Source organism: Engraulis encrasicolus, chromosome 7, assembly GCF_034702125.1.
Source record: "Engraulis encrasicolus isolate BLACKSEA-1 chromosome 7, IST_EnEncr_1.0, whole genome shotgun sequence".
Lineage (NCBI taxonomy): Eukaryota > Metazoa > Chordata > Actinopteri > Clupeiformes > Engraulidae > Engraulis > Engraulis encrasicolus.
This window is the reverse complement of record NC_085863.1, coordinates 8,203,180-8,215,679: the sequence shown is the minus strand read 5'-3', so window position 1 is coordinate 8,215,679 and position 12,500 is coordinate 8,203,180. Positions and strand designations below refer to the sequence as shown.

The window sequence follows — 12,500 nt, the reverse complement described above, 5'->3', positions numbered from 1 at the left end:
ATGCACGCACACACACACACACACACACACTCAATTTTGCAGTCTTGGCCTTGTTGTCACCACACAGGTGGGCATACAGTGTAGACACACGTGTACGCACACACACACATGCACACATGAGCATGCACGCATGCACGCACGCACGCACATGCACACACACACAGACACACTGGTAGCCTTCGCCTTGAATTCCCTCCCAGATGTGCAGTACATTTGTGCATGTAAACATACACATGCACACACACATCCCCCAATATTGACATTTGTAAGTACACATGTGCTAAACTCATACATATGGTATACTCCCACAGTCCCACATATAGATACATGTCATGCACCGTTAGCTCGCTCACACATGCACAAAATGATACTTCCTGTTTTGAGAGCCTGGTGCAACTTTTCTATGCAGCTGCGGCACCCTAGATTTTGCAGTGTAATACTGTAGTCATCATAACATCTGCATGTATTTAAAGGGACACTGTGCAGGAAATGGTCAAAAAAGGTACTGCAACTATGCTGCTCATTGAAACTGGGCTGCCTATTGCCAAATTTGATCTTTACATGAACGTTTACGAAGTAATAAACAAATCTTTTCTAGTATGGTCCAAGTAGAGTCATTTTTGCAGCTAAAACGGCTATTTTTGGAAATTCAAAATGGCGGACCATAGAGAAGATCCCCCTTTTCATGTATGAAAAGTGCAATTTTTCCAGTCATAATGAATACTTAGAATTTGATAGTGGTGGTAAGTATTCATGAAAAAGGTAACATTAGTGAATGGGCTTCATGAATTCTGGAAATAAACAACTAAATATCTCACACAGTGTCCCTTTAAAAAAAAATAGTGACATCATTTCTATGGCCTGCGTTCTGTTCTGTTTCATGGTCAGATATGTAAATATAGCTCATTGTCTTTTAATAACTTCCTGTCACAAACAGGAAAAAGAGCAAAAGAACTGGATGTGATTGTGATGTCATTCATTCAGATATGTGTTTGTGTGCAGAGTCGAGTAGAGTAGAGTTCCGTTATTGATCCCGGAGGAAATTAAAGGAAAGACAATGACACAGAGCTACCAAGACTTGCGGCGAGTACTCTTGTTGGCGCTCGGAAGTGTGTGTGTGTGTGTGTGTGTGTGTGTGTGTGTGTGTGTGTGTGTGTGTGTGTGTGTGTGTGTGTGTGTGTGTGTGTGTGTGTGTGTGTGTGTGTGTGTGTGTGTGAGAGTGCGTGTGTGCGTGCGTGGCACTGCGTGCGTGCGTGATCTCACCGTTAATGCAACAATTGCAAAGATGGTCCAGAAAGCGCTTTGGATAATGTGCTTACTAACGCTGATCAAAGTCGCTTTGTTTTCCGTTTGATTAATGTGGTCTCAATTTTGTGTGCGCGTGCATGCATTCGTGCGTGCGTGCGCGTGCGTGCGTGCGTGCGTGCGTGTGTGCGTGCGTGCGTGCGTGCGTGTGTGTGTGTGTGTGTGTGCGTGTGCGTGTGCGCGCGCGTGTGTGTGTGCGTTTGCATGTGTGTTGCGTGACAAAAGCATACAGATGAGCTCACCAAACCACAACAGACAAGATAGGGCCTAGATCTTCCAGCCCAGCCCAGGCCAGATGTGAGCCAGATTCCATCCGGACAGTACAGCAGCATGTAGGTCACATCATATGTGCACCAGAGCCAGGTGCTATGGGTTGGTTTGATGTCCTAAAAACACAGCGTATTTCTTTGATCCGGTCAAGATTTTAAAAATTACATTTTATTTACATGTAAAAGTTATTCATCTTTTTCATTTTCAAATGTATTATTTGATAATTACTAGTTCTGAATTTGTTTTATAATCATAAATATGTTATGTACATTTATTTCATGACTCAATTAGATGGGCAGTCATGGGTAATTGGTTAGGGCATCAGACTTGTAGCCCAAAGGTTGCTGGTTCGACTCCCAACCCGCCAGGTTGGTGGGGGGAGCAATTGACCCCCATCCTCCTCCATGACTGAGGTACCCTGAGCATGACATCGCCCCGCCGCACTGCTCCCTTTCGGGCGCCATTGGGGGCTGCCCCCTTGCACGGATGAGGCATACATGCAATTTCTTCGTGTGTAGTTCGCACTTGTATGCTGTGGAGTGCTAGCCTGGGAGTACCCATGCTGCCTTGCACGTTCTTTTCGAACTCGCGTTCGACGCCAGACAAGCGGAGTGCTGTATCACAATGACAATGGGAGTTGGTGTTTCCCAGTTGGTCTTTCAACTAGTCGGAAAATCTTTCAAATAATTTTCAAGAAGCTGACATTTATTTAGGCCTACCATATTTTTCTACAGCAACACTTGTTTTTCATAGATTCGGTGGTACGGATTTGCTTGATAGAGAGGACTGTCTGCACTATCTTTTTTTTAAGATGGCAATGATCTCATCCATACTAAGTCAGCATGTAGGTCATATCACATCAAAGCTACACGTAGGCCAGAAGCAGGTGTTGTGGGCAGTGTTGCCAGATTGGGCTGTTTCCCACCCATTTGAGCTGCTTAGGATGGCCGTGTGCGGGTAAAAAGGGATTTTAGCAGAAAAACCCGCCCAATTTTTGCCATAGAAATCAATAGAATTGGGCGGGATTTTGTGCTTCTAGGCGGGTTTTGAGCATTTTTTGGTTCTGGAAATCATCAGCCTCATCTGGCAACCCTGGTTATGGGCTAGTGTGAGATCCCAAATACAGTACAGAAAGTATCACATACCCGACCGTGAGTTGTTTGCACCATGACAGGCTGTTCCCATGATAACAAATGAATGAAGACATGGCCTGAATCTCACAACCCTTCTCCAAATATCACCACACGAGAAGAAATGTGTACAGTTTGTACAGAAATGTGCGGACGAATCCTTTCATGAGAGAGCAACAAAAGCCCACAGCCAAACCAAACCCATCCAGAAGGAGGGCTTGGTTTTCAGATATAATTAAAGTTTTGACAGGGAATTTACATTGGGTTATTTGAAAGCTTGTGTTTGAGGCAGAGGATTATTTTTGTAGCACGGGTTAGAGAGGGTGACTAATTACCGTTATGTTGTTTTATGGCGTTCGGTTGCAGTAATTCAAGGCCTAATAATACAATGTACGGCACAATTTTCTCTGAAGCTGACCAATGATGCTGACTGAGAAACCCAAGATGATTTGTGGTGACACTCTGATGAACTGCCAATGGAATGAAAGCCGCAAATGTTGTAAATTGCCCGACGATGATCTATGAATCCTTTTGTGAGTCGCTAAATTTAGCGTCATTTAGCGTCAATTTAAAATTTAACCATGATTTGCCAAATCAGTCTCGGGAATTGAAATGAGTTATGAATTCACCCCAGCTTTAAGTACCTGTGTGTACTACTCTGTGTTGAACAACGAAATGATCAAAAATATGTGTTCAAGGACGAAGTGAAGGAACTCCTTGACTTATTTTCCTGCTCACCGCGTTCAGTTATGTAACTTGTGTGGAATTAAGTGGTACGCTATCAGCCAAATCTCGCCTCACGCTCATGACATGTTTGTGTTGTTTTCCAGTCCTGAGCCCCGGGTCCACTCTCCCAGCTCTGGGAACGGCTTCGACATGGACTCAGATGTCTACAAGATGCTCCGGGACCCCGAGGAGCCCGTCTCAGCTCCAAAACAGTCCGGATCCTTCCGCTACCTGCAGGGGATACTGGAAGCCGAGGACGGAGGTAAGAGAAGCCTGTTTATCCGTGCGGGCCGGCTGTCGGATTTAATGGATGTTTATTTTAGCTTTGCGACGAAGTTATGCAGAGTGGCTCTCATACCAAGGCGTCACATCGAAGAAACACGCAGGCCCAAAGCCATGTTTACTGGGTAGCCGCCCGCACAAATGAACACATGCACATAAAAAAAATCTCATAACCATAAACACATACACACTCATACATATACGTGTACACATGTTTGGAGTATTGACACACAAGTATGTGTCTGTATGCACACACGCACAAGCAGAACCAGGGATACTGACTGACACACACACACACGCACACACACACACACACACACACACACACACACACACACACACACACACACACACACACACACACACACACACACACACACACACACACACAAAAAACAAATAGGTTAGCTTTTAACTTGGGCTTCTGAATCTTGGACTACTGGTTCCTCAAAGCTTTAAATACATACTGCACGTTGACAAAGATTTATGTGCCTGACGTAAGACGCAGCGTGTCTCTCACCCATGATTTACTGTACACGAGCCCTAGCGCTATGTGGGTCAACTTGTTCCAGAAAACCGCCAAAAGACGAAGTACGGCTTTCCCTTTTCCATCCACTTAGGGCTCGCGAGGGAAGCCTGAGAAAACAGCCTTAAAAAACTATCGCCACAGAAAAAGAAAAACTCCTAAACCATACAAACTCTTGTGTAAGCTTTCTGCTTTTGACGAATGGCTGCTGACTAGAAAGAGTCACGCTCAGTCACCATGCCGTGCGAGCAGGCCTCCATGCCGGATCAGAACCTGGCCACGTTCTAGAATCCTGGCTGCATTCTAGAACCCTGGCTGCATTCTAGAATGTTCCAGATTTCCATAGGTCTCCACCGGTTCCGGATCACTTGGGGAAGAACGTTCTGAGAATGGTGAACTCAAGCCACCTGTTAATGTTCTGTCTCAAATTGGCTTTGGTAACGGAATGCCTTGTAGGCTGAACAAATAGTTTCCAGGTTGAAGTTCCAATTAAGCTGTGCTTGAAAAGTTTTTGTTGCCACTTTTCTCTTAATCGCTGTTTAATTACAGCCAAAGCAAACAAATTCAAAGACGCTGACAGAGGAAAGCAAACTTTGTAAGTTATTGTGCACACAGTTGCGTCATAGGCAACCAAGAAATGCTGCTTTCCTTTTCTTTGCAAGGACTTTCCCCACCATAATCAACACCATATGCATTTATGCATGTTGCACAAAGAGCAGAGCTGAAATTGCTGTGGTGTATATTGAAGATGCTCGCCAGTTGCAGCGGCATACTGTGTCCAACTATGGCTTTCATCATCTCACTAAAACCCACTGTCTGTATTTCAACAGCGACTCAGAGAGACCCATACATGGTCTTTTGTTTGAGTCCTTACATTACATTACACTTAGCTGACGCTTTTATTCAAAGCGGCTTACAATTATTTACAGGGTGTTGGTTACAGACCCTAGAGCAATGTGGGGTTAGGTGCATTGCTCAAGTGCATTTCAGCCATGAAGTATGGTAGGAAGTGAAAGGGTGGGATTCGAACCTGTAACCCACTCATCCCAAAGCCAATCTCTTTAATCCATTTTAGCCTGAGGCACCTGCAAAACTCACCTGCTGAATGCCTAAGCCCTTTTTGGGAAAAGGTGCATTCTGCCTATTAAAACCTAAATATCTTAGCCTCTGTAGCACATAAAACACGTACTAAGTTGCATTTAAAAGCAAGGACCCTCATCTTTCATTGGAATGTGTTCATCGCTATCATACCAACTTTTTAAATTAAAAACTCAAATCTCAAGAGCCTGAATGCACCATATGTGTCACTCCAGGTGCCAAAGGTCAAACAACGTATACGTTGCATCCGGCTAAAATGGGTTAACCATTAGGCCACGGCAGCATGTAGTCAAGGAGAGTACAACAAGGAATAGAAAACAGAGTCAGTCTGAGGAAAATATCTTGTTGATGTTTTCTTGATCTCTGAAAGAACAGGAAAGACCAACTGGGAAAGTCTCATTGAGTGCGTTTACATGCAGTTCAGTATCCCGAATATGAGGCTTATCCCGGTTATGATCATATTCGGGATAAGGTGTTTACATGAGCACAGAGCGTAATATCCCAGTCAACGTTCTTGGCCGTTATAGAACTCTCTTCAAATGCGTGTAGCCTGGATACCAGCGACAGCGTTCCATGGGAAGCCCCTCTATCCGGGATAAGGTGTTTACATGCGGCAGTATCCCGGCTTCTGTCGGAATACTCCACCTAGCATATCCCGATTTCTCAGTATCCCGAATAAGGGCTTATTCGGGATACTGAAGTGTTTATATGCTCAAACGCAAATTCGGGATACTTAATATCCCGATCATATTCGGGATACTGAACTGCATGTATACGCACTCATTGTCGTTGTGACACAGCACTCCACAGTACTCAGTGCCAGTGTTGCCAGATTGGGCTGATTCCCGCTCAATTGGGCTGCTTATGGCCGTGTGCGGGTAAAAATGGCATTTATCAGAAAAACTCGCCCAATTTTTGGCATAGAAATTAATACAATTGGGCGGGATTTTGTGCTTCTAGGCAGGTTTTGAGTATTTTTTGGGCTGGAAATCATCAGCCTCATCTGGCAACCCTGCTCAGTGCACTGACAAAATAACATCTACTGATACCTCAGTCATGGAAGAGGATGGGGGGGGGGAGAGAAGGAGAACACTAGTCACCCCCCCCCCATCTCTGACTCAGTCTCTCTCTGCTCTGTGTGTGTAGTGTGGAAGCATTCTTCCAAGATCTCTCGGAGAGATGGCTGAAAATGTGTAAGACACATGCAGCAGGGAATCCAAAGGAACATGAATCACAAGCGAGGAGAAAGGCTGGAATCTCCTGTTACTAGTGTTGGAGATTCCAGCATGAAATAAATCTGAAACGGAGACTCTCGGCCGTCCTTGTGGGCCTTGTACGGCGTGTGTGTGTGTGTGTGTGTGTGTGTGTGTGTGTGTGTGTGTGTGTGTGTGTGTGTGTGTGTGTGTGTGTGTGTGTGTGTGTGTGTGTGTGTGTGTGTGTGTGTGTGTCTGGATAAACAAAATTATTAGGAGACAGGTGCCTTGAGTGTGTGTGTGTGTGTGTGTGTGTGTGTGTGTGTGTGTGTGTGTGTGTGTGTGTGTGTGTGTGTGTGTGTGTGTTTGTGTGTGTGTGTGGCATGCATGTCAGAGGAGACACCGTCAATTTGTGGATTTGAAATGATTACCAGACAGGTGCAAATATCAGACCCAGACAATGTGTCAGGAGAGGGAGTGAGTCTAGCCAGCCGAGCCAAGGAGGGGATTCCTCAAGCACTGCAGTGTGTGTGTGTGTGCAGGGGTGTCACACAGGGGGGTTAAGTCACCAGGGCCCATGTATATAGGAGGCCCACACACAGTCCAATGTATGTAGATATATGGCTGGGGGGGGGGGAGCTAATTGTATTAGGGCCAACAAATTTGCTGCTACGTGTGTGCGTGTGTGAGTGCATGTGCGTGTGCGTGTGTGAGTGCGCGCACGTGCACTTGTGTGTGTGTGTGTGTGTGTGTGTGTGTGTGTGAGCGCGTGCACGTGCACTTGTGTGTGTGTGTGTGTGTGTGTGTGTGTGTGTGTGTGTGTGTGTGTGTGTGTGTGTGAGTGGGCGCCTGTATGTGTAAAGACGGCATCATGCACAAGACAGGTGCAGAGCCACAGAATGCCGAATTCCAGGAGCGTGAGTTAGCGAGGCCTAACCCCTAAGCCCAGGAGGAGGTGATTCCCAAACTCGGCATCCCCAGCCCAGCAGGCCGTTTTAACCCTCAACTAATTGACTTGACTTAATGGCTCGAGTTCCTGACGCCTGTAGTGATTCCATAGCATGGCTGGCAGCACGCAGGTTGATTTTATCCGGCCCTGACTAATAGCTCGCTTCTTGATGTGGTATCCCCCACCCCCCACACACACACACACACACACCCACACACACACACCCCCGACATGCCATCCATGCCAACAGCTGGAATCGAGTGCCCTATTTGGTGTAAGTGGTGCAGTGGTTTGCAGAGCCCAGCGGGTTGCAGAGGGCATGCCCTGCTCTTGTGTCACGTGTGTGTGTGTGTGTGTGTGTGTGTGTGTGTGTGTGTGTGTGTGTGTGTGTGTGTGTGTGTGTGTGTGTGTGTGTGTGTGTGTGTGTGTGTGTGTGTTTGTGCGTGTGCGTATGCCCGCTCCCGTGGCACACTAGCCCTGAAGCTGGCCTAGCCGGGAGTCTCTCTATAGGCGCGCACACACACACACACACACACACACACACACACACACACACACACACACACACACACACACACACACACACACACACACACACACACACACACACACACACACACACACTCACACACACACACACACACACACACACACACACACACACACATACACACACACACACGGACACCTTCCTCCTCCACACACGTGCATGACACGGAGCTGTGAGTTGGAGTGGTGTCTGTGCAGTGTTTGCACACGGCCCCGTCCCGACCCCAGGCACTGGGAGACACATGCGAAACACATTAATATCACCTCCCCACCCCACCTCCTCTCCCCTTACACAAACACGCGCATCCTCAGCCCACCGAGCATGTGTACCCAGGCCCGTTTCAAGGTATTTGGGGGCCCTAGGCAAAGAGAGACTTGGGAGGGGGCGCTGTGGCGCAGTGCGCTAAGCCCCCCACATTTGGGCTTGCATGCCCACCCCCGGGGACCCCGGTTCGAGTCCGGCTGGGGTCATTTCCCGATCCTCCCCTGTCTCTCTGTCCCATTCGCTTCCTGTCACCATCTTCAACTGTCCTGTCAAATAAAGGCATAAAAGCCCCTAAAAAAATTTTTTTTTAAAAAAGAGACTTGGGGCCCTTCTCTTCTTTTTTGACTAATGACTTCCCCTCAAGAGAGAGAACTATTTTGATGGCAGTATCATTGCACTTTTCAGTCATTGAATTTAGGGAGGTTTCGCCTCACTCACCAAGTTGTCATTACTATCATTTGCATACAAGTACATAACAAGTCCTTACCATGGGGCCCCCTTTTTCATGTTGGGGCCCTGGGCAATTGCCTAGTTAGCCTGCCTGGTTGTGACAGGTCTGTGTGTACCTTTGTTTGTGTGTCTCCATGCAGTCCGCCATTCCTCCTATAGACACCACTTGGCAGGTCTGTCTGTCATATACAGTACAGTGTCAACATACACACTGTAAATAATACAGTGCAGTGTCAACTCGACACTGAAAGAGTTGAACTCTTAACACTATGAGTGTTAAGTTGACTCTCTCAGTATTCGTTTAACTACACAACAAAATACACAGTGCATGTTTACTTAGTTACTGCGTCCATACCTCTTCTACCTGTGTGTGACCTCTCTCTCTCTCTCTCTCTCTCTCTCTCTCTCTCTCTCTCTCTCTCTCTCTCTCTCTCTCTCTCTCGCTCCATCTCTCTCTCTCTCTCTCTCTCTCTCTCTCTCTCTCTCTCTCTCTCTCTCTCTCTCTCTCTCTCTCCCTCTCCCTCTCCCTCTCTCTCTCTCTCTCTCTCTCTCTCTCTCTCTCTCTCTCCAGGTATCTCGCCCACAGAGAGAGGCATGAGGGGTCTGCGGTCTCCCGTGCGTTCCCCCGTGCCCAAACTTGGAGGGATGGCTCCGGCGCCCGCGGCCGCGGCCAACCTGCAGAAGCTGCCTCAGTGCACGCGCTGTGCCAACGGCATTGTGTAAGTACCACATTACATTGCATTAAGGGCAGATAATAGTTCAGCAACAGCACCCGTTGGTTCTGGTCGCTAACCACTGCTGATGTTATAGATCTGCGCAGGAGGTCTCTAGTCGTTAGCCACATTTGGCTACATAGCTACAAGGCTACAGTACAGTAGTCAGACTGCAGGCATTGTGCTGCGAGTGCTAAACTGATGTATTGTTTGTTTGTTACTTACTAATTCAGTCATTGTAGCTTCATTTATTTACACACACTAGAAAGGAAGCGTTCGTATTTCACAGAATATTAACAGTTTGGCTCTCGTAAACTACCGGAGAACTGTGCAGCGAAGAGAACACGGAAGTAGCGAGACGACCAATCACAGCGCCTTTTCTCTGCGACCTTCGCAACCGTCTGACGTGTAGTCAGGATTTTCTTGAGACGCGCGACGATGTCAACCGTCAGCGCCAATAAGTATAAATTGGCCTTTACCGTTGCACAGCTTGTCTGAAGTTGTTGAATTACAATTAGCTGGCGTTTTTATCCAAAGTGACTGTCCAAAGTCATTAGGTTTGAGGATGTTGGTTACAGTCCCTGGAGCCTTGTGGGGTTAGGTGCCTTGGTCAAGGGTACGTCAGCCATGGAAGATGTGGGATTTGAACCAGCAACCTTGTGATTTCAGCATCAACTTCCCAATAATTAGACGACAGCTGCCCGTACCAGCCCCTCACACAGTCACATTTACATTAGATAACATACACGATTTACACAGTGTAATATACAATGTACTAGGTGTACACACCTCACAACTATGATTCATATATTGCAAGAAGCGACCGGATGCCTGGTCATGACTGTGACAGTACCACCCAGTACCACATTGCATTACATCACATTAGTTAGGTCAGGAAGGGTGTTGCGCCCATTACTCCAGGCCTTGTGGGTGCGTGGGTTCTGGGTATTGTAGAACACAGGAGGAAGAAGAGAACTCGCACACCAAGAGTTGCCGATGCAGCAAAGGTGTTTTAATCCATCAACTTATAATAAAAAAATAATAATAATGCACCCCCACTTGGTAGCACTTTTTACATTTTATTTTTTGTTTAGGTTGATGGATTAAAACACCTTTCCTGCATCGGCAACTCTTGGTGTGCGAGTTCTCTTCTTCCTCCTGTGTATTACATCACATTACCCTTAGTGGACACTTTTATCTAAAGTGGCGATCTAGTTTAAACAAGATAACACACAGATAACACTAGGTGCAATATGCACACTCTGTAACTACATATTGCGCGCATATTGCGAGGAGAGACCAACAACATGCAAGGTTGGTCATGGCTGTGACATACTTTCGCGTTGTCCTACTTCCAGCCTCTCTAAGCAATAAAGGCTTCTCTTCCAGAGTTAATAATTCTCTCCGAAAAACATCCACTGCACAGATTAACTTTGCTTCTGGCACCGGCCCCAGCCTTGTTGCTTTCATCAGTCCTCTTGAAATCCAAGCCAAGGCATTCGCTCCTGCTGTACATTCCAGCTGTGCGACTGGAGGCCTGGAGTTCCGCAGACTGCTCACAGTGCTGCGTTTCCTTTATTGTAGCGAAAAGTCATCCTAGAACTAGGGCTGGGCGATATGGAAAAAAAACAATATCACAATTACTTTATATCACGATAACGATATATATCACGATATAGCACAACTACATACGTTTTCAGTTATTCTCGTTATTTGCTCTTTATTTTTTCATGTCGCAAAACAACCTTTCTTTGAAATGGATCTTTTTATTCTTATTATTACAGTTACATTTATATATAGCAGGGCTCCAGACTAACTTTTTGCACTGGTTGCACTGGTGCGCCTACATTTTTTTTTTAGGTGCACCAGAACAAAATTTAGGTGCACCCAAATGTTTTCACCACCCCATACACACACGCACATCAGCTTTAAAAAATAATAACAATAATTAAAAATAATGACAATAGCAACAATAATAGAATAATAATAATAATAATAATAATACATTATTTTTTATTATAAATAAATTATTATTATTAAGCGGGCTTGCGGAGCAAGGACCATGCAGAGCATGGCCCTTGCAGAGCAAGGCCCGTTTATTAAGCGGGCTTGCGGAGCAAGGACCATGCAGAGCATGGCCCTTGCAGAGCAAGGCCCGTTTATAGTAATCTCTAAGTCCTGTTTCTTTCATTATTATTATTGGTCTTGTGCAGGGATCTCCTCCTAGGCCTTTCGAGATAGAGACACCGTTCAAACACTAAAACGACCGGCTCGGCTTGGAGATCGCATATACTAATAGGCTTTTCCGTGTCTCTTGTCGTTTTCCCCCCCCCCCCCGTTTTTGGCGATTTTGTGAAAGCCTGGGCCCCCATTGAAAATAGTGGTGGAACCTCCATGAACCAAAGTTCCGCCACTCTAGAGATTAGAGTGTAGGAGGCTTTTTCGGTCATAAAACATCAACACTTTCACCTAGAAGTTTAGTTGACGCGTTGTTAGCGAGCTCTATGGGATGTCTCCAAATTGTGAAAGTTTCATTTCCCAACTCCCAATACTTTTTAAATGGCAGGTTTGTAAAAAAAACAGGCCTGGCTCTATGGAGAATCCCAGTCTTTCGAAAAGGGCATTTTTCAAGAGATCAGCGCATGTCCCACACGGAGGTCCATTTGTGCCTGAAAAATTTAACCTATAAACTTCATTCAAAGACTGTTAGAGACATCACAAGCATGACTCCGATCTGTGAAAAGGACACGTGCCAACTCCTTTTAGTTTTTTTACAACGATGTTGTAAAGACAAAAAACTCATTCTCATTTTCTCCCCTATTAAAGGCTCAATACTAACTGTCTTTCAGTCAATCACAACAGGTGCAGCCAGTGAAGGATTCCATTTCAACTGTCACTGTCTCAAGATTCCATTCTTAACGAGCAGGTGCGAGCAAGCATTCTAGAAGTCCATTGTTCAGCTCTGCAATGCAATGTAATATAGTCTTGCTGGACTATGCATGACAATTAGCTGCTTGGCTTAGTGGTATAATGCATGCTGCTGC

At 45.9% G+C, this 12,500-nt stretch overlaps 1 protein-coding gene across 1 annotated transcript in view; it reads left to right on the top strand.

Annotated features, from left to right (window-relative positions):
• The window catches only part of pdlim4 (PDZ and LIM domain 4), a 75,215-nt gene that overhangs the window by 53,990 nt on the left and 8,725 nt on the right, over positions 1 to 12,500 (top strand). The window contains exons 5-6 of the mRNA XM_063202768.1: positions 3,536 to 3,693; positions 9,315 to 9,462. Of these exons, the coding sequence (XP_063058838.1) occupies positions 3,536 to 3,693; positions 9,315 to 9,462 (306 nt within the window). The remainder of the gene's footprint in view (positions 1 to 3,535; positions 3,694 to 9,314; positions 9,463 to 12,500) is intronic.